Source organism: Hemitrygon akajei, unplaced genomic scaffold (genome assembly GCF_048418815.1).
Source record: "Hemitrygon akajei unplaced genomic scaffold, sHemAka1.3 Scf000082, whole genome shotgun sequence".
NCBI classification, from domain to species: Eukaryota; Metazoa; Chordata; class Chondrichthyes; order Myliobatiformes; family Dasyatidae; genus Hemitrygon; species Hemitrygon akajei.
This window is the reverse complement of record NW_027331968.1, coordinates 2,812,433-2,835,171: the sequence shown is the minus strand read 5'-3', so window position 1 is coordinate 2,835,171 and position 22,739 is coordinate 2,812,433. Positions and strand designations below refer to the sequence as shown.

The 22,739-nt window shown below is 56.1% G+C and overlaps 1 protein-coding gene across 1 annotated transcript in view; it reads right to left on the bottom strand.

The window, feature by feature from the left end:
- Positions 1-22,739, bottom strand: part of LOC140722664 (NACHT, LRR and PYD domains-containing protein 3-like) — a 182,236-nt gene that overhangs the window by 100,812 nt on the left and 58,685 nt on the right. The window contains exon 6 of the mRNA XM_073037378.1: positions 20,705-22,460. Within this exon, the coding sequence (XP_072893479.1) occupies positions 20,705-22,460 (1,756 nt within the window). The remainder of the gene's footprint in view (positions 1-20,704; positions 22,461-22,739) is intronic.

Sequence of the window (22,739 nt, the reverse complement as noted above, 5' to 3'; positions counted from 1 at the left end):
GACGGGAAAGAGAGATCGCACAGGAGGAAGGGGGATGGGGAAGAGAGATCCCACAGGAGGAAGGGAGATGGGGAAGAGAGATCCCACAGGAGGAAGGGGAATGGGGAAGAGAGTTCCCACAGGAGGCAGGGGAATGGGGAAGAGAGATCCCACAGGAGGAAGGGGATGGGGAAGAGAGATCCCACAGGAGGAAGGGGGATGGGGAAGAGAGATCCCACCGGAGGAAGGGGGATGGGGAAGAGAGATCCCACAGGAGGAAGGGGGATGGGGAAGAGATACAACCAGATGAAGGGGGATGGGGAAGATAGATCCCACAGGAGGAAGGGGGATGGGGAAGAGAGATCCCACCGGAGGAAGGGGGATGGGGAAGAGGGATCCCACAGGAGGAAGGGGGGTGGGGGAGAGAGATCCCACAGGAGAAAGGGGGATGGAGAAGAGAGATCCCACAGGAGGAAGGGGGATGGGGAAGAGAGATCCCACAGGAGGCAGGGGGATGGGGAAGAGAGATTCCACAGGGGTATGGGGAAGAGAGATCGCACAGGAGGCAGGGCTATGGGGAAGAGACATCCCACAGGAGGAAGGGGGATGGGAAAGAGAGATCCCACAGGAGGAAGGGCTATGGGGAAGAGAGATCCCACAGGAGGAAGGGGGATGGGGAAGAGAGATCTCACAGGAGGAAGGGGGATGGGGAAGAGAGATCCCACCGGAGGAAGGGGGATGGGAAAGAGAGATCCCACAGGAGGAAGGGGGATGGGGAAGAGAGATCCCACCGGAGGAAGGGGGATGGGGAAGAGAGATCCCACAGGAGGAAGGGGGATGGGGAAGAGATCCCACCAGATGATGGGGGATGGGGAAGATAGATCCCACAGGAGGAAGGGGGATGGGGAAGAGAGATCCCACCGGAGGAAGGCGGATGGGGAAGAGGGATCCCACAGGAGGAAGGGGGGTGGGGAAGCTAGATCCCACAGGAGGAAGGGGGATGGGGGAGAGAGATCCCACAGGAGGAACGGGGATGGGGAAGAGAGATCCCACAGGAGGAAGGGGGATGGGGAAGAGAGATCCCACAGGAGGAAGGGGGATGGGAAAGAGAGATCCCACAGGAGGAAGGGCTATGGGAAAGAGAGATCCCACAGGAGGAAGGGGGATGGGAAAGAGAGATCCCACAGGAGGAAGGGGATGAGGAAGAGGGATCCCACAGTAGGAAGGGGGATGGGAAGAGGGATCCCACAGGAGGAAGAGGGATCTGCAAGAGAGATCCCACAGGAGGAAGGGGGATGGGAAAGAGAGATCCCACAGGATGGGGGATGGGGGAGAGATCCCACAGGAGGAAGGGGGACGGGGAAGAGAGATCCCACAGGAGGAAGGGGGATGTGAAAGAGAGATCCCACAGGAGGAAGGGGGATGGGAAAGAGAGATCCCACAGGAGGAAGGGTATGAGGAAGAGGGATCCCACAGGTGGAAAGGGGATGGGGAAGAGGGATCCCACAGGAGGAAGAGGGATCTGCAAGAGAGATCCAACAGGAGGAAGGGGGATGGGGAAGAGAGATCCCACAGGAGGAAGGGGGATCTGAAAGAGGGATCCCACAGGAGGAAGGGGGATCCGAAAGAGGGATCCCTGGAGGAAGTGGGATGGGGAAGAGCGATCCCACAGGAGGAAGGGGGATCTGAAAGAGGGATCCCACAGGAGGAAGGGGGATGGGGAAGAGCGATCCCACAGGAGGAAGGGGGATGGGTATGAGGGATCCCACAGGAGGAAGGGGGATCTGAAAGTGGGATCCCACAGGAGGAAGGGGGATGGGGAAGAAAGATCACACAGGAGGAAGAGGATGAGGAAGAGGGATCCCACAGCTGGAAGGGGGATGGGGAAGAGAGATCCCACCGGAGGAAGGGGGATGGGGAAGAGGGATCCCACAGGAGGAAGGGGGGTGGGGAAGCTAGATCCCACAGGAGGAAGGGGGATAGGGAAGAGAGATCCCACAGGAGGAAGGAGGGTGGGGAAGCTAGATCCCACAGGAGGAAGGGGGATGGGGAAGAGAGATCCCACAGGAGGAAGGGGGATGGGGAAGAGAGATCCCACAGGGGTATGGGGAAGTGTGATCGCACATGAGGAAGGGGTATGGGGAAGAGAGAACCCACAGGAGGAAGGGGGATGGGGAAGAGAGATCCCACAGGAGAAAGGGGAATGGGGAAGAGAGATCCCACAGGGGGATGGGGAAGTGAGATCGCACATGACGAAGGTGTATGTGGAAGAGAGATCCCACAGGAGGAAGGGGGATGGGAAAGAGAGATCCCACAGGAGGAAGGGGATGAGGAAGACGGATCCCACAGGAGGAAGGCGGATGGGGAAGAGGGATCCCACAGGAGGAAGAGGGATCTGCAAGAGAGATCCCACAGGAGGAAGGGGGATGGGGGAGAGAGATCCCACAGGAGGAAGGGGGACGGGGAAGAGAGATCCCACCGGAGGAAGGGGGACGGGAAAGAGGGATCCCACAGGGGTATGGGGAAGTGAGATCTCACAGGAGGAAGGGGGATCGGAAAGAGAGATCCCACAGGAGGAAGGGCTATGGGGAAGAGAGATCCCACAGGAGGAAGGGGGATGGGAAAGAGAGATCCCACAGGAGGAAGGGGATGAGGAAGACGGATCCCACAGGAGGAAGGCGGATGGGGAAGAGGGATCCCACAGGAGGAAGAGGGATCTGCAAGAGAGATCCCACAGGAGGAAGGGGGATGGGGGAGAGAGATCCCACAGGAGGAAGGGGGGTGGGGGAGAGAGATCCCACAGGAGGAACGGGGATGGAGAAGAGAGATCCCACAGAAGGAAGGGGGATGGGGAAGAGAGATCCCAAAGGAGGCAGGGGGATGGGGAAGAGAGATTCCACAGGGGTATGGGGAAGAGAGATCGCACAGGAGGCAGGGCTATGGGGAAGAGACATCCCACAGGAGGAAGGGGGATGGGAAAGAGAGATCCCACAGGAGGAAGGGCTATGGGGAAGAGAGATCCCACAGGAGGAAGGGGGATGGGAAAGAGAGATCCCACAGGAGGAAGGGGATGAGGAAGAGGGATCCCACAGGAGTAAGGGGGATGGGAAGAGGGATCCCACAGGAGGAAGAGGGATCTGCAAGAGAGATCCCACAGGAGGAAGGGGGATGGGAAAGAGAGATCCCACAGGATGGGGGATGGGGGAGAGAGATCCCACAGGAGGAAGGGGGACGGGGAAGAGAGATCCCACCGGAGGAAGGGGGATGGGGAAGAGAGATCCCACAGGATGGGGGATGGGGGAGAGAGACCCCACAGGAGGAAGGGGGACGGGAAAGAGGGATCCCACAGGGGTATGGGGAAGTGTGATCGCACATGAGGAAGGGGTATGGAGAAGAGAGATCCCACAGGAGGAAGGGGGATGGGGAAGAGAGATCCCACAGGAGGAAGGGGGATGGGGAAGAGAGATCCCACAGGGGTATGGGGAAGAGAGATCGCACAGGAGGCAGGGCTATGGGGAAGAGAGATCCCACAGGAGAAAGGTGAATGGGGAAGAGAGATCCCACAGGGGGATGGGGAAGTGAGATCGCACAGGAGGAAGGGGGATGGGGAAGAGAGATCGCACAGGAGGAAGGGGGACGGGAAAGAGGGATCCCACAGGGGTATGGGGAAGTGAGATCTCACAGGAGGAAGGGGGATCGGAAAGAGAGATCCCACAGGAGGAAGGGCTATGGGGAAGAGAGATCCCACAGGAGGAAGGGGGATGGGAAAGAGAGATCCCACAGGAGGAAGGGGATGAGGAAGACGGATCCCACAGGAGGAAGGCGGATGGGGAAGAGGGATCCCACAGGAGGAAGAGGGATCTGCAAGAGAGATCCCACAGGAGGAAGGGGGATGGGGGAGAGAGATCCCACAGGAGGAAGGGGGACGGGGAAGAGAGATCCCACCGGAGGAAGGGGGATGGGGAAGAGAGATCCCACCGGAGGAAGGGGGATGGGGAAGAGGGATCCCACAGGAGGAAGGGGGGTGGGGGAGAGAGATCCCACAGGAGGAACGGGGATGGAGAAGAGAGATCCCACAGAAGGAAGGGGGATGGGGAAGAGAGATCCCACAGGAGGCAGGGGGATGGGGAAGAGAGATTCCACAGGGGTATGGGGAAGAGAGATCGCACAGGAGGCAGGGCTATGGGGAAGAGACATCCCACAGGAGGAAGGGGGATGGGAAAGAGAGATCCCACAGGAGGAAGGGCTATGGGGAAGAGAGATCCCACAGGAGGAAGGGGGATGGGAAAGAGAGATCCCACAGGAGGAAGGGGATGAGGAAGAGGGATCCCACAGGAGGAAGGGGGATGGGAAGAGGGATCCCACAGGAGGAAGAGGGATCTGCAAGAGAGATCCCACAGGAGGAAGGGGGATGGGAAAGAGAGATCCCACAGGATGGGGGATGGGGGAGAGAGATCCCACAGGAGGAAGGGGGACGGGGAAGAGAGATCCCACCGGAGGAAGGGGGATGGGGAAGAGAGACCCCACAGGAGGAAGGGGGATGGGGAAGAGAGATCCCACAGGAGGAAGGTGTATGTGGAAGAGAGATCCCACAGGAGGAAGGGCTATGGGGAAGAGAGATCCCACAGGAGGAAGGGGGATGGGGAAGAGATATCCCACAGAAGGAAGGGGGATGGGGAAGAGGGATCCCGCAGGAGGAAGGGGGATGGGGAAGAGGGATCCCACAGGAGGAAGGGGGGATGGGTAAGAGTGATCACACAGAAGGAAGGGGGATGGGGAAGAGGGATCCCGCAGGAGGAAGGTGTATGTGGAAGAGAGATCCCACAGGAGGAAGGGGAATGGGGAAGAGAGATCCAACAGGGGTATGGGGAAGAGAGATCCCACAGGAGGAAGGGGGATGGGGAAGAGAGATTGCACAGGAGGAAGGGGGACGGGAAATAGGGATCCCACAGGGGTATGGGAAAGTGTGATCGCACATGAGGAAGGGGTATGGGGAAGAGAGATCCCACAGGAGGAAGGGGGATGGGGAAGAGAGATCCCACAGGTGGAAGGGGGATGGGGAAGAGAGATCCAACAGGGGTATGGGGAAGAGAGATCGTACAGGAGGCAGGGCTATGGGGAAGAGAGATCCCACAGGAGAAAGGGGAATGGGGAAGAGAGATCCCACAGGGGGATGGGGAAGTGAGATCGCACATGACGAAGGTGTATGTGGAAGAGAGATCCCACAGGAGGAAGGGGGATGGGGAAGAGAGATCGCACAGGAGGAAGGGGGACGGGAAAGAGGGATCCCACAGTGATATGGGGAAGTGTGATCGCACATGAGGAAGGGGTATGGGGAAGAGAGATCCCACAGGAGGAAGGGGGATGGGAAAGAGAGATCCCACAGGAGGAAGGGGATGAGGAAGAGGGATCCCACAGGAGGAAGGGGGATGGGGAAGAGGGATCCCACAGGAGGAAGGGGGATGGGATAGAGAGATCCCACAGGAGGGGGGATGGGGGAGAGAGATCCCACAGGAGGAAGGGGGATGGGGAAGAGAGATCCCACCGGAAGAAGGGGGATGGGGAAGAGAGATCCCATCGGAGGAAGGGGGATGGGGAAGTGGGCTCCCACAGGGGTATGCGGAAGAGAGATCCCACAGGAGGAAGGGGGATGGGGAAGAGAGATCCCACAGGAGGAAGGGGGATGGGGAAGACTGATCCCACAGGAGGAAGATGAGGAAGAGGGATCCCACAGGTGGAAGAGGGATGGGGAAGAGGGATCTGAAAGAGAGATCCCACAGGAGGAAGGGGGATCTGAAAGAGAGATCCCGCAGGAGGAAGGGGGTTGGGGATGAGAGATCCCACAGAAGGAATGGGATGAGAGATCCCACAGGAGGAATTAATGGAGAAGAGAGATCCCACAGGAGGATGGGGAAGTGAGATCGCACATGAGGAAGGGGTATGGGGAAGAGAGATCCCACAGGAGGAAGGGGGATGGGGAAGAGAGATCCCACAGGAGGAATGGAGACGGGAAAGAGAGATCGCACAGGAGGAAGGGGGATGGGGAAGAGAGATCCCACAGGAGGAAGGGAGATGGGGAAGAGAGATCCCACAGGAGGAAGGGGAATGGGGAAGAGAGTTCCCACAGGAGGCAGGGGAATGGGGAAGAGAGATCCCACAGGAGGAAGGGGATGGGGAAGAGAGATCCCACAGGAGGAAGGGGGATGGGGAAGAGAGATCCCACCGGAGGAAGGGGGATGGGGAAGAGAGATCCCACAGGAGGAAGGGGGATGGGGAAGAGATACAACCAGATGAAGGGGGATGGGGAAGATAGATCCCACAGGAGGAAGGGGGATGGGGAAGAGAGATCCCACCGGAGGAAGGGGGATGGGGAAGAGGGATCCCACAGGAGGAAGGGGGGTGGGGGAGAGAGATCCCACAGGAGAAAGGGGGATGGAGAAGAGAGATCCCACAGGAGGAAGGGGGATGGGGAAGAGAGATCCCACAGGAGGCAGGGGGATGGGGAAGAGAGATTCCACAGGGGTATGGGGAAGAGAGATCGCACAGGAGGCAGGGCTATGGGGAAGAGACATCCCACAGGAGGAAGGGGGATGGGAAAGAGAGATCCCACAGGAGGAAGGGCTATGGGGAAGAGAGATCCCACAGGAGGAAGGGGGATGGGGAAGAGAGATCTCACAGGAGGAAGGGGGATGGGGAAGAGAGATCCCACCGGAGGAAGGGGGATGGGAAAGAGAGATCCCACAGGAGGAAGGGGGATGGGGAAGAGAGATCCCACCGGAGGAAGGGGGATGGGGAAGAGAGATCCCACAGGAGGAAGGGGGATGGGGAAGAGATCCCACCAGATGATGGGGGATGGGGAAGATAGATCCCACAGGAGGAAGGGGGATGGGGAAGAGAGATCCCACCGGAGGAAGGGGGATGGGGAAGAGGGATCCCACAGGAGGAAGGGGGGTGGGGAAGCTAGATCCCACAGGAGGAAGGGGGATGGGGGAGAGAGATCCCACAGGAGGAACGGGGATGGGGAAGAGAGATCCCACAGGAGGAAGGGGGATGGGGAAGAGAGATCCCACAGGAGGCAGGGGGATGGGGAAGAGAGATCCCACAGGGGTATGGGGAAGAGAGATCGCACAGGAGGCAGGGCTATGGGGAAGAGACATCCCACAGGAGGAAGGGGGATGGGAAAGAGAGATCCCACAGGAGGAAGGGCTATGGGAAAGAGAGATCCCACAGGAGGAAGGGGGATGGGAAAGAGAGATCCCACAGGAGGAAGGGGATGAGGAAGAGGGATCCCACAGTAGGAAGGGGGATGGGAAGAGGGATCCCACAGGAGGAAGAGGGATCTGCAAGAGAGATCCCACAGGAGGAAGGGGGATGGGAAAGAGAGATCCCACAGGATGGGGGATGGGGGAGAGATCCCACAGGAGGAAGGGGGACGGGGAAGAGAGATCCCACAGGAGGAAGGGGGATGTGAAAGAGAGATCCCACAGGAGGAAGGGGGATGGGAAAGAGAGATCCCACAGGAGGAAGGGTATGAGGAAGAGGGATCCCACAGGTGGAAAGGGGATGGGGAAGAGGGATCCCACAGGAGGAAGAGGGATCTGCAAGAGAGATCCCACAGGAGGAAGGGGGATGGGGAAGAGAGATCCCACAGGAGGAAGGGGGATCTGAAAGAGGGATCCCACAGGAGGAAGGGGGATCCGAAAGAGGGATCCCACAGGAGGAAGTGGGATGGGGAAGAGCGATCCCACAGGAGGAAGGGGGATCTGAAAGAGGGATCCCACAGGAGGAAGGGGGATGGGGAAGAGCGATCCCACAGGAGGAAGGGGGATGGGTAAGAGGGATCCCACAGGAGGAAGGGGGATCTGAAAGTGGGATCCCACAGGAGGAAGGGGGATGGGGAAGAAAGATCACACAGGAGGAAGAGGATGAGGAAGAGGGATCCCACAGCTGGAAGGGGGATGGGGAAGAGAGATCCCACCGGAGGAAGGGGGATGGGGAAGAGGGATCCCACAGGAGGAAGGGGGGTGGGGAAGCTAGATCCCACAGGAGGAAGGGGGATAGGGAAGAGAGATCCCACAGGAGGAAGGAGGGTGGGGAAGCTAGATCCCACAGGAGGAAGGGGGATGGGGAAGAGAGATCCCACAGGAGGAAGGGGGATGGGGAAGAGAGATCCCACAGGGGTATGGGGAAGTGTGATCGCACATGAGGAAGGGGTATGGGGAAGAGAGAACCCACAGGAGGAAGGGGGATGGGGAAGAGAGATCCCACAGGAGAAAGGGGAATGGGGAAGAGAGATCCCACAGGGGGATGGGGAAGTGAGATCGCACATGACGAAGGTGTATGTGGAAGAGAGATCCCACAGGAGGAAGGGGGATGGGAAAGAGAGATCCCACAGGAGGAAGGGGATGAGGAAGACGGATCCCACAGGAGGAAGGCGGATGGGGAAGAGGGATCCCACAGGAGGAAGAGGGATCTGCAAGAGAGATCCCACAGGAGGAAGGGGGATGGGGGAGAGAGATCCCACAGGAGGAAGGGGGACGGGGAAGAGAGATCCCACCGGAGGAAGGGGGACGGGAAAGAGGGATCCCACAGGGGTATGGGGAAGTGAGATCTCACAGGAGGAAGGGGGATCGGAAAGAGAGATCCCACAGGAGGAAGGGCTATGGGGAAGAGAGATCCCACAGGAGGAAGGGGGATGGGAAAGAGAGATCCCACAGGAGGAAGGGGATGAGGAAGACGGATCCCACAGGAGGAAGGCGGATGGGGAAGAGGGATCCCACAGGAGGAAGAGGGATCTGCAAGAGAGATCCCACAGGAGGAAGGGGGATGGGGGAGAGAGATCCCACAGGAGGAAGGGGGGTGGGGGAGAGAGATCCCACAGGAGGAACGGGGATGGAGAAGAGAGATCCCACAGAAGGAAGGGGGATGGGGAAGAGAGATCCCAAAGGAGGCAGGGGGATGGGGAAGAGAGATTCCACAGGGGTATGGGGAAGAGAGATCGCACAGGAGGCAGGGCTATGGGGAAGAGACATCCCACAGGAGGAAGGGGGATGGGAAAGAGAGATCCCACAGGAGGAAGGGCTATGGGGAAGAGAGATCCCACAGGAGGAAGGGGGATGGGAAAGAGAGATCCCACAGGAGGAAGGGGATGAGGAAGAGGGATCCCACAGGAGTAAGGGGGATGGGAAGAGGGATCCCACAGGAGGAAGAGGGATCTGCAAGAGAGATCCCACAGGAGGAAGGGGGATGGGAAAGAGAGATCCCACAGGATGGGGGATGGGGGAGAGAGATCCCACAGGAGGAAGGGGGACGGGGAAGAGAGATCCCACCGGAGGAAGGGGGATGGGGAAGAGAGACCCCACAGGAGGAAGGGGGATGGGGAAGAGAGATCCCACAGGAGGAAGGTGTATGTGGAAGAGAGATCCCACAGGAGGAAGGGCTATGGGGAAGAGAGATCCCACAGGAGGAAGGGGGATGGGGAAGAGATATCCCACAGAAGGAAGGGGGATGGGGAAGAGGGATCCCGCAGGAGGAAGGGGGATGGGGAAGAGGGATCCCACAGGAGGAAGGGGGGATGGGTAAGAGTGATCACACAGAAGGAAGGGGGATGGGGAAGAGGGATCCCGCAGGAGGAAGGTGTATGTGGAAGAGAGATCCCACAGGAGGAAGGGGAATGGGGAAGAGAGATCCAACAGGGGTATGGGGAAGAGAGATCCCACAGGAGGAAGGGGGATGGGGAAGAGAGATCGCACAGGAGGAAGAGGGATCTGCAAGAGAGATCCCACAGGAGGAAGGGGGATGGGGAAGAGAGATCCCACAGGAGGAAGGGGGATCTGAAAGAGGGATCCCACAGGAGGAAGGGGGATCCGAAAGAGGGATCCCACAGGAGGAAGTGGGATGGGGAAGAGCGATCCCACAGGAGGAAGGGGGATCTGAAAGAGGGATCCCACAGGAGGAAGGGGGATGGGGAAGAGCGATCCCACAGGAGGAAGGGGGATGGGTAAGAGGGATCCCACAGGAGGAAGGGGGATCTGAAAGTGGGATCCCACAGGAGGAAGGGGGATGGGGAAGAAAGATCACACAGGAGGAAGAGGATGAGGAAGAGGGATCCCACAGCTGGAAGGGGGATGGGGAAGAGAGATCCCACCGGAGGAAGGGGGATGGGGAAGAGGGATCCCACAGGAGGAAGGGGGGTGGGGAAGCTAGATCCCACAGGAGGAAGGGGGATAGGGAAGAGAGATCCCACAGGAGGAAGGAGGGTGGGGAAGCTAGATCCCACAGGAGGAAGGGGGATGGGGAAGAGAGATCCCACAGGAGGAAGGGGGATGGGGAAGAGAGATCCCACAGGGGTATGGGGAAGTGTGATCGCACATGAGGAAGGGGTATGGGGAAGAGAGAACCCACAGGAGGAAGGGGGATGGGGAAGAGAGATCCCACAGGAGAAAGGGGAATGGGGAAGAGAGATCCCACAGGGGGATGGGGAAGTGAGATCGCACATGACGAAGGTGTATGTGGAAGAGAGATCCCACAGGAGGAAGGGGGATGGGAAAGAGAGATCCCACAGGAGGAAGGGGATGAGGAAGACGGATCCCACAGGAGGAAGGCTGATGGGGAAGAGGGATCCCACAGGAGGAAGAGGGATCTGCAAGAGAGATCCCACAGGAGGAAGGGGGATGGGGGAGAGAGATCCCACAGGAGGAAGGGGGACGGGGAAGAGAGATCCCACCGGAGGAAGGGGGACGGGAAAGAGGGATCCCACAGGGGTATGGGGAAGTGAGATCTCACAGGAGGAAGGGGGATCGGAAAGAGAGATCCCACAGGAGGAAGGGCTATGGGGAAGAGAGATCCCACAGGAGGAAGGGGGATGGGAAAGAGAGATCCCACAGGAGGAAGGGGATGAGGAAGACGGATCCCACAGGAGGAAGGCGGATGGGGAAGAGGGATCCCACAGGAGGAAGAGGGATCTGCAAGAGAGATCCCACAGGAGGAAGGGGGATGGGGGAGAGAGATCCCACAGGAGGAAGGGGGGTGGGGGAGAGAGATCCCACAGGAGGAACGGGGATGGAGAAGAGAGATCCCACAGAAGGAAGGGGGATGGGGAAGAGAGATCCCACAGGAGGCAGGGGGATGGGGAAGAGAGATTCCACAGGGGTATGGGGAAGAGAGATCGCACAGGAGGCAGGGCTATGGGGAAGAGACATCCCACAGGAGGAAGGGGGATGGGAAAGAGAGATCCCACAGGAGGAAGGGCTATGGGGAAGAGAGATCCCACAGGAGGAAGGGGGATGGGAAAGAGAGATCCCACAGGAGGAAGGGGATGAGGAAGAGGGATCCCACAGGAGTAAGGGGGATGGGAAGAGGGATCCCACCGGAGGAAGGGGGATGGGGAAGAGAGACCCCACAGGAGGAAGGGGGATGGGGAAGAGAGATCCCACAGGAGGAAGGTGTATGTGGAAGAGAGATCCCACAGGAGGAAGGGCTATGGGGAAGAGAGATCCCACAGGAGGAAGGAGGATGGGGAAGAGATATCCCACAGAAGGAAGGGGGATGGGGAAGAGGGATCCCGCAGGAGGAAGGGGGATGGGGAAGAGGGATCCCACAGGAGGAAGGGGGGATGGGTAAGAGTGATCACACAGAAGGAAGGGGGATGGGGAAGAGGGATCCCGCAGGAGGAAGGTGTATGTGGAAGAGAGATCCCACAGGAGGAAGGGGAATGGGGAAGAGAGATCCAACAGGGGTATGGGGAAGAGAGATCCCACAGGAGGAAGGGGGATGGGGAAGAGAGATCGCACAGGAGGAAGGGGGACGGGAAATAGGGATCCCACAGGGGTATGGGAAAGTGTGATCGCACATGAGGAAGGGGTATGGGGAAGAGAGATCCCACAGGAGGAAGGGGGATGGGGAAGAGAGATCCCACAGGTGGAAGGGGGATGGGGAAGAGAGATCCAACAGGGGTATGGGGAAGAGAGATCGTACAGGAGGCAGGGCTATGGGGAAGAGAGATCCCACAGGAGAAAGGGGAATTGGGAAGAGAGATCCCACAGGGGGATGGGGAAGTGAGATCGCACATGACGAAGGTGTATGTGGAAGAGAGATCCCACAGGAGGAAGGGGGATGGGGAAGAGAGATCGCACAGGAGGAAGGGGGACGGGAAAGAGGGATCCCACAGTGATATGGGGAAGTGTGATCGCACATGAGGAAGGGGTATGGGGAAGAGAGATCCCACAGGAGGAAGGGGGATGGGAAAGAGAGATCCCACAGGAGGAAGGGGATGAGGAAGAGGGATCCCACAGGAGGAAGGGGGATGGGGAAGAGGGATCCCACAGGAGGAAGGGGGATGGGATAGAGAGATCCCACAGGAGGGGGGATGGGGGAGAGAGATCCCACAGGAGGAAGGGGGATGGGGAAGAGAGATCCCACCGGAAGAAGGGGGATGGGGAAGAGAGATCCCATCGGAGGAAGGGGGATGGGGAAGTGGGCTCCCACAGGGGTATGCGGAAGAGAGATCCCACAGGAGGAAGGGGGATGGGGAAGAGAGATCCCACAGGAGGAAGGGGGATGGGGAAGACTGATCCCACAGGAGGAAGATGAGGAAGAGGGATCCCACAGGTGGAAGGGGGATGGGGAAGAGGGATCTGAAAGAGAGATCCCACAGGAGGAAGGGGGATCTGAAAGAGAGATCCCGCAGGAGGAAGGGGGTTGGGGATGAGAGATCCCACAGAAGGAATGGGATGAGAGATCCCACAGGAGGAATTAATGGAGAAGAGAGATCCCACAGGAGGATGGGGAAGTGAGATCGCACATGAGGAAGGGGTATGGGGAAGAGAGATCCCACAGGAGGAAGGGGGATGGGGAAGAGAGATCCCACAGGAGGAATGGAGACGGGAAAGAGAGATCGCACAGGAGGAAGGGGGATGGGGAAGAGAGATCCCACAGGAGGAAGGGAGATGGGGAAGAGAGATCCCACAGGAGGAAGGGGAATGGGGAAGAGAGTTCCCACAGGAGGCAGGGGAATGGGGAAGAGAGATCCCACAGGAGGAAGGGGATGGGGAAGAGAGATCCCACAGGAGGAAGGGGGATGGGGAAGAGAGATCCCACCGGAGGAAGGGGGATGGGGAAGAGAGATCCCACAGGAGGAAGGGGGATGGGGAAGAGATACAACCAGATGAAGGGGGATGGGGAAGATAGATCCCACAGGAGGAAGGGGGATGGGGAAGAGAGATCCCACCGGAGGAAGGGGGATGGGGAAGAGGGATCCCACAGGAGGAAGGGGGGGTGGGGGAGAGAGATCCCACAGGAGAAAGGGGGATGGAGAAGAGAGATCCCACAGGAGGAAGGGGGATGGGGAAGAGAGATCCCACAGGAGGCAGGGGGATGGGGAAGAGAGATTCCACAGGGGTATGGGGAAGAGAGATCGCACAGGAGGCAGGGCTATGGGGAAGAGACATCCCACAGGAGGAAGGGGGATGGGAAAGAGAGATCCCACAGGAGGAAGGGCTATGGGGAAGAGAGATCCCACAGGAGGAAGGGGGATGGGGAAGAGAGATCTCACAGGAGGAAGGGGGATGGGGAAGAGAGATCCCACCGGAGGAAGGGGGATGGGAAAGAGAGATCCCACAGGAGGAAGGGGGATGGGGAAGAGAGATCCCACCGGAGGAAGGGGGATGGGGAAGAGAGATCCCACAGGAGGAAGGGGGATGGGGAAGAGATCCCACCAGATGATGGGGGATGGGGAAGATAGATCCCACAGGAGGAAGGGGGATGGGGAAGAGAGATCCCACCGGAGGAAGGGGGATGGGGAAGAGGGATCCCACAGGAGGAAGGGGGGTGGGGAAGCTAGATCCCACAGGAGGAAGGGGGATGGGGGAGAGAGATCCCACAGGAGGAACGGGGATGGGGAAGAGAGATCCCACAGGAGGAAGGGGGATGGGGAAGAGAGATCCCACAGGAGGCAGGGGGATGGGGAAGAGAGATCCCACAGGGGTATGGGGAAGAGAGATCGCACAGGAGGCAGGGCTATGGGGAAGAGACATCCGACAGGAGGAAGGGGGATGGGAAAGAGAGATCCCACAGGAGGAAGGGCTATGGGAAAGAGAGATCCCACAGGAGGAAGGGGGATGGGAAAGAGAGATCCCACAGGAGGAAGGGGATGAGGAAGAGGGATCCCACAGTAGGAAGGGGGATGGGAAGAGGGATCCCACAGGAGGAAGAGGGATCTGCAAGAGAGATCCCACAGGAGGAAGGGGGATGGGAAAGAGAGATCCCACAGGATGGGGGATGGGGGAGAGATCCCACAGGAGGAAGGGGGACGGGGAAGAGAGATCCCACAGGAGGAAGGGGGATGTGAAAGAGAGATCCCACAGGAGGAAGGGGGATGGGAAAGAGAGATCCCACAGGAGGAAGGGTATGAGGAAGAGGGATCCCACAGGTGGAAAGGGGATGGGGAAGAGGGATCCCACAGGAGGAAGAGGGATCTGCAAGAGAGATCCCACAGGAGGAAGGGGGATGGGGAAGAGAGATCCCACAGGAGGAAGGGGGATCTGAAAGAGGGATCCCACAGGAGGAAGGGGGATCCGAAAGAGGGATCCCACAGGAGGAAGTGGGATGGGGAAGAGCGATCCCACAGGAGGAAGGGGGATCTGAAAGAGGGATCCCACAGGAGGAAGGGGGATGGGGAAGAGCGATCCCACAGGAGGAAGGGGGATGGGTAAGAGGGATCCCACAGGAGGAAGGGGGATCTGAAAGAGGGATCCCACAGGAGGAAGGGGGATGGGGAAGAAAGATCACACAGGAGGAAGAGGATGAGGAAGAGGGATCCCACAGCTGGAAGGGGGATGTGGAAGAGGGATCCCACAGGAGGAAGGGGGATGGGGAAGTGAGATCGCACATGAGGAAGGTGTATGTGGAAGAGAGATCCCACAGGAGGAATGGGGATGGGGAAGAAAGATCGCACAGGAGGAAGGGGATGAGGAAGAGGGATCCCACAGGTGGAAGGGGGACGGGGAAGAGAGATCCCACCGGAGGAAGGGGGATGGGGAAGAGAGATCCCACCGGAGGAAGGGGGATGGGGAAGAGGGATCCCACAGGAGGAAGGGGGGTGGGGAAGCTAGATCCCACAGGAGGAAGGGGGATAGGGAAGAGAGATCCCACAGGAGGAAGGGGGGTGGGGAAGCTAGATCCCACAGGAGGAAGGGGGATGGGGAAGAGAGATCCCACAGGAGGAAGGGGGATGGGGAAGAGAGATCCCACAGGGGTATGGGGAAGTGTGATCGCACATGAGGAAGGGGTATGGGGAAGAGAGAACCCACAGGAGGAAGGGGGATGGGGAAGAGAGATCCCACAGGAGAAAGGGGAATGGGGAAGAGAGATCCCACAGGGGGATGGGGAAGTGAGATCGCACATGACGAAGGTGTATGTGGAAGAGAGATCCCACAGGAGGAAGGGGGATGGATAAGAGAGATCCCACAGGAGGAAGGGGATGAGGAAGACGGATCCCACAGGAGGAAGGCGGATGGGGAAGAGGGATCCCACAGGAGGAAGAGGGATCTGCAAGAGAGATCCCACAGGAGGAAGGGGGATGGGGGAGAGAGATCCCACAGGAGGAAGGGGGACGGGGAAGAGAGATCCCACCGGAGGAAGGGGGATGGGGAAGAGAGATCCCAGCGGAGGAAGGGGGATGGGGAAGAGGGATCCCACAGGAGGAAGGGGGGTGGGGGAGAGAGATCCCACAGGAGGAAGGGGGATGGAGAAGAGAGATCCCACAGGAGGAAGGGGGATGGGGAAGAGAGATCCCACAGGAGGCAGGGGGATGGGGAAGAGAGATTCCACAGGGGTATGGGGAAGAGAGATCGCACAGGAGGCAGGGCTATGGGGAAGAGACATCCCACAGGAGGAAGGGGGATGGGAAAGAGAGATCCCACAGGAGGAAGGGCTATGGGGAAGAGAGATCCCACAGGAGGAAGGGGGATGGGGAAGAGAGATCTCACAGGAGGAAGGGGGATGGGAAGAGAGATCCCACCGGAGGAAGGGGGATGGGAAAGAGAGATCCCACAGGAGGAAGGGGGACGGGGAAGAGAGATCCCACAGGAGGAAGGGGGACGGGAAAGAGAGATCCCACAGGAGGAAGGGGGATGGGAAAGAGGGATCCCACTGGAGGAAGGGGGATGGGAAAGAGGGATCCCACTGGAGGAAGTGGGATGGGGAAGAGGGATCCCACAGGAGGAAGGGGGATCTGAAAGAGGGATCCCACAGGAGGAAGGAGGATGGGGAAGAAAGATCCCACAGGAGGAAGGGGGACGGGAAAGAGAGATCCCACAGGAGGAAGGGGGATGGGAAAGAGGGATCCCACTGGAGGAAGGGGGATGGGAAAGAGGGATCCCACTGGAGGAAGTGGGATGGGGAAGAGGGATCCCACAGGAGGAAGGGGGATGGGGAAGTGAGATCGCACATGAGGAAGGTGTATGTGGAAGAGAGATCGCACAGGAGGAAGGGAAATGGGGAAGAGAGATTCCACAGGAGGAAGGGGGATGGGGATGTGAAATCCCACAGGAGGAAGGGGGATGGGGAAGAGAGATCCCACAGGAGGAAGGGGGATGGGGAAGACAGATCCCACAGGAGGAAGATGAGGAAGAGGGATCCCACAGGTGGAAGGGGTATGGGGAAGAGGGATCTGAAAGAGAGATCCCACAGGAGGAAGGGGGATCTGAAAGAGGGATCCCGCAGGAGGAAGGGGGTTGGGGATGAGAGATCCCACAGAAGGAATGGGATGAGAGATCCCACAGGAGGAATTAATGGAGAGAGAGATCCCACAGAAGGAAGGGGGATGGGGATGATAGATCCCACAGGAGGAAGGTGGATGCTGAGGAGAGATCCAACAGTTGGAAGGAAGGTGGAGTGGGAACAGAGAGCCCAGAGGATGAAAGAGGGATGGGAAAGCGACATCTCACAGGTGGGTTGCTACCCATGCCACGTGCTAGTGAGGCTAGAAATAGGAAGATAATGCAGCTAAATACGTGGCTGAGGGGATGGTGCATGAGGGTGGGGTTCATGTTTCTGGACAATTGGGCTTTCTTCCAGGGGAGGTGGGACCAGTTCGAATTGGCAGTTTGCACCTGAACTGGAGGGGTCTAACATCCTAGCCGGTAGGTTAGCAAGTTCTGCTCCGGGGGTTTTAAACTAGATTGCAGGGGGAGGTGAACCAGAGTGTTAGAGAAGATAGTGAGGTGGCGGAGGATAATGGTCATGTGAGGACTGCTTGTACAGACAGATATCAAAGGTTTGTACGTGAGAGAAATGTTCTCAGGTGCATCTATTTCAATGCAAGGAGTATTGTCGGTAAGGCAGATGAGTTTAGGACGTGGATTGGCACATGATGATTTTGACATTATTGCTATTAGTAAAACTTGGTTGCAGGAGGGGCAGGACTGGCAGCTTCATGTTCCGGGTTTCTGTTGTTTCAGATGTGATGGGGGGAGGGATGAAAGGGGGAGAAGTGGCATTACCAGTCAGGGAGAATCTCACAGCTGTGCGTAGATGGGACAGCCCGGAGGACTCGTCTATAGAGGTCATATGGGTGGAGCTGAGGAACGGGAAAGGTGTGACCACACTAATAGGGTTGTATTATAGACCACCCAATAGTCAGAGAGAATTGGAGGAGCAAATCTGTAGAGAGATAGCAGACCGATGTAAGAATCAGAAAGTTGTAATCGTAGAGGATTTTAACTTTCCACATATGGATGGGGACGCCCACTCTGAGAAAGGGTTAGATGGCGTGGAGTTTGTCAAATGTGTTCAGGAAAGTTTTCTAAATCAATATATTGAGGTACCAACGAGAGAGGGTGCAGTACCTGATCTCCTATTAGGGAACCAGACAGGTCAGGTGTAAGGAAACATTTTGGGTCCAGTGACCATAATGTCATTAGTTTCAAGATAATTATGGATAAGGATAGGACTGGTCCACCAGTTAAGGTTCTGAATTGGAGAAGGGCCAATTTTGTGGAAATGAGAGAGGATCTGGGAAGAGTGGATTGGGATAAGTTGTTTTCTGGCAAGGATGTGTTCAGTAAATGGAACGCCTTCAAGGGTGAAATTTTGAGAGTGCAGAGTTTGCATGTTCCTGCCAGGATTAAAGGCAAAGTTAACAGGCATAGGGAACCTTGGTTTTCAGGGGATATTGGCGATCTGGTTAAGTAGGTGTTTAGCAGGTATAGGCAACAAGGAACAAATGAGGTACTTGAAGAGTATAGAAAATGTAAGGGAATACTAAAGAAGGAAATCAGGAAGGCAAAAAGAAGACATGAAGTTGCTTTGGCAGATAATGTGAAGGTAAACCCAAAGGGTTTCTACAAGTATATTGAGAGTAAAAGGATAGTAAAGGACAAAATTGGTCCCCTGATAGATCATAGTGGTCGTCTATGTGTAGAGCCTCACGAGATGGGGGAGATCTTAAACAGTTTTTTGCGTTAGTATTTACTCAGGAAACTGGCATAGCGGATATGGAATTAAGGCAAACAAACAGTAGTGTTATGGAACATATAGAGATTAAAGAGGACGAGTTGCTTGCTGCCTTACAGCGAATAAAGGTAGATAAATCCCCCGGGCCTGACATGATATTTTCTCGGACCTTGAGAGAGACTAGTGTAGAAATTGCAGGGGCCCTGGCAGAAATATTTAAAATGTCCGCAGCCACGGGTGCGGTGCCGGAGGATTGGAGGGTAGCTCATGTTGTTCCGTTGTTTGAAAAAGGCTCCAAAAGTACACCAGGTAATTACAGGCCAGTAAGCCTGACATCAGTAGTAGGTAAATTATTGGAAGGTGTTCTGAGAGATCGGATATACAAGGATTTGGACAACCAAGGGCTGATTAAAGATAGTCAACATGGCTTTGTGTGTGGTAGATCATGTTTAATGAATCCTGTAATGTTTTTCGAGGAGGTTACCAAGAATACATATGAAGGAAAGGCTGTGGATGTTGTCTACATGGACTTTAGTAAGACCTTTGACAAGGTCCCACGTAATAAGTTACTTCAAAAGGTCCAGACACTAGGTATCATGGAGAGGTTGTAAACTGGATTCGAATTGGCTGTGTGGGAGAAGACAGAGAGTGGTAGTGGATGATTGCTTCTCAGACTGGAGGCCTGTGACTAGTGGTGTGCCTCAGGGATCTGTTCTGGGACCATTGTTGTTTGTTGTCTATATCAATGATCTAGATGATAATGTGATAAATTGGATCAGCAGGTTTGTGGATGACACTAAGATGGAGGCGTTGTGGACAGCGAGGAAGGCTTTCAAAGCTTGCAGAGGGATCTGGACCAAATGGAAAAATGGGCCAGAAAATGGCAGATGGAATTTATATAACATATGACATTTAACCATATAACAATTACAGCACGGAAACAGGCCATCTCGGCCTTTCTAGTCTGTGCCGAATGCTTACTCTCACCTAGTCCCACCTACCTGCACTCAGCCCATAACCCCCCATTCCACTGGGTATCAGTGCTACGAAACCCCCCCCCCCCCGAGCCCCTAGGCCTCTGGATATCAGTGATACAACACCCCCCAGAGCCCCTGGGCCTCTGGATATCAGTGATACAACACCCCCAGAGCCCCTGGGCCTCTGGATATCAGTGATACAACACCCCCCAGAGCCCCTGGGCCTCTGGATATCAGTGATACAACACCCCCCAGAGCCCCTGGGCCTCTGGATATCAGTGATACAACACCCCCAGAGCCCCTGGGCCTCTGGATATCAGTGATACAACACCCCCCAGAGTCCCTGGGCCTCTGGATATCAGTGATACAACACCCCCCAGAGCCCCTGGGCCTCTGGATATCAGTGATACAACACCCCCCAGAGCCCCTGGGCCTCTGGATATCAGTGATACAACACCCCCCAGAGCCCCTGGGCCTAAGGGATGGGGAAGAGAAATCCATAGAAGAAAGGGGGATGGGGAGGAGAGATCCCACAACAGGAAGAGGGATGGGGAAGAGAGATCCCAGAGGAAGTGGGGGGGGGGGGTTGTGTGGAAAAGACATCCCACAGGAAGATGAGGAAAGAGTAATAGAGACCCCACAGGAGGAATGGGGATAGGGGCGAGATTTCAAAGAATGGAAGGGGGATTGGGATGAGAGGTCCCACAGGAGGATTCCAAGGGTAAATGATAATCCTACAAGACGAGTGGATGCAGAAATTTTTTGTACGTGTGTGTTGGGTCTGAACAGAGCCTCAGAGGAGATGCGCCCTCGCTCTTTGCGTACCTGGAACTGAGCAAAGTCACACACGGGGAAGGGCAGTGGGAGGACAATCTCACAATGGTATTTCTTTCCTTCTCACTGGGACAGTCAGCTGACGGACTCTTGTCCCTCACCGGGAAGGGGGTGTGAATCTCTGACGCACTGCTGCAGTCAGTGTCGGTCTGGGTGTCAGTAACAGTGAGAAGGAACATTGTCAATGGACGTGTCACAGGCAGCGAGAAACACGGCCATTCCTGTGATTTACTACCATTAAACCAATGGTCGTTGTTCACTGATCTGATGAAGTCTCCAACATCCCTTCACAAGGAACCAAAGAACCCTCCTGTCCTTGGGGAATTACTGACCGACCCCCTGGGCATTTGTCACAATTCTTCACAATCCGATTTACTACAAATTTACTGAAATTCCTTTACATATTGAAACAACACAATGGAACAGTTTCACAGTTCAGAGTGAGAGATAAATCAAGTTACCTCAACTCCTGGCACTTGTGCAGCCCGGGTCCCAGCCGCTGGATTCCTTCACACTGAATGTGGCAGTTCTCCAGGTCGAGGTGTTTTAATGTATCACAGAGTCCGATGACATGAGACAGGACCGCCCAGTCAATCGGGGTCAGTGTCATTCCACTGAATGAAAGTGTTTCCACAGATCCCAGTACGGCCTGAGCCAGTCCACGATTCTGAGACTCAAACAGGTAGTGCAATGTTTTCAGGAGGCTCCTTTTACCAGCTTCACTCCCCGTGTTCCTACTCTGGTGTTTAACCTCCTCCTTCACCCAGTCAATCACCCGGCAGGTTGTTTGATGAGGGAATGGCCCCAGAAACTCCTCCAGGCCTCGAGCTGTCATTGGGGAGGAGAGACCAGCAACAAAACGGAGAAATACCTCAAATCGCCCATCTGTCGTGTTGTCAGCTTCAGTGAGGAATTTCAGGATATCCCCGGGATGTGGATTCAGGAATTGTGCGACTGCAGCTACAAACTCTTGGATGGTGAGGTGTGGGAATGTGTACACCACGCTCCGGGCACAATCCTCTCTCTCCAAAAGCTCCATCAGGAACCCGGACAGGAACTGGGAAGGCTGCAGATTGTAGTTGATCAAATCTCCATCTGTAAACACAATCTTCCTATCGGACACTCCTCTGAAGGCCATCTGACCAACCCTGAGTAACACATCACGGGGGTTCTCAATCTCACGGCCGTGGTTTTTCAGGATGTTGTAAATATAGTAGGAGTACAGTTGGGTGATGGTCTTGGGAACTCGCTGTGGGTCCCTGACTCTTTGTGTGAAGAAGGGGCCCAGTGCCAGAGCGAGGATCCAGCAGTAGGAGGGGTTGTAGCTCATGGTATACAGGATCTCATTCTCCTCCGCGTGTTTGAAAACAGCTTCCGCCACTGTCTGATCTTCAAAATACCTGATGAAATATTCCTTCCGTTCCTCACCAACAAATCCCAGGATTTCAGCCCAAACACTGATGTCTGCCTTTTCCAATAAATGTAATGCAGTGGGACGGGTGGTCACCAGCACTGAACACCCTGGGAGCAGCTTGCCCTGGATTAAACTATACACAATGTCAGACACGTTGCACTTGAATTCAGGATCTGTGCATGTGTACTGTGATTCTGTGTCTCTCCGACCATCAACAAAGTTGATTTTCTCCTTGAATTCATCCAATCCATCGAATACGAACAGCAGTCCCTCTGTCTGTTTCCAGATCTCTCCCAGCATATTCCCAAAGTAGGGGTAATGATGCAGAATCAGTTCTTTCAGGTTTATTCTGCAGTTAATGGTGTTTAAATCCCGGAATTTGAAACTGAAGACAAACCGGAATTGTTGGTATATCTTCCCCGTGGCCCAGTCGTAAACAATTTTTTGTATCATTGTTGTTTTCCCGATCCCTGGTACTCCGGCCACTGCTGCGGACATCCCGGATTTGTTTCCAAAGAAATATCTTCCCAATTTTTGAACAAAACTCTTCTTGAATAACTGATCAGTCCGGATTTTTTCCAGCTTACCACGGAGACCTTTTTCTCTCCATTCCTCGTGGTCTCTGCCTCTTGCCAGCAGCTCATGTTCCACCAGTCTCCGATCTCGAACAGTAGAAATGACCGTGAGCTCAGCGTATCGATCAACCAGCTGGAAAACCTTCACCTTCTCCCTCATCAGGATCGTGTTCACTCTCAGTTTTTCAGTCTGTGTCCGCAGAGTCTCCTTGTGTTTCCTTCGAACATCTTAGGACGGACAGAAATAGGTTGTCAATGCCTGATCTGATCAACATGGAGCACACAACATATTTTCTTTAATAAAAAAAAATACTCGTTAAAGACACTGTTTGGGTGAAATCGAGTGATCAGAGATTAGAGTGTCTGAAAATGAACTATAGCCCAGAAACAGTTCTGATCTGATTCAGAGTTACTGTTAAAGGCTCCACTCTCCCCTCTGTTGGTAGTTTGCAGATTCCCCGGTGTTCCAGCGAGCACCAAGTGCACACGTGATTCTGGAGAGGAGAG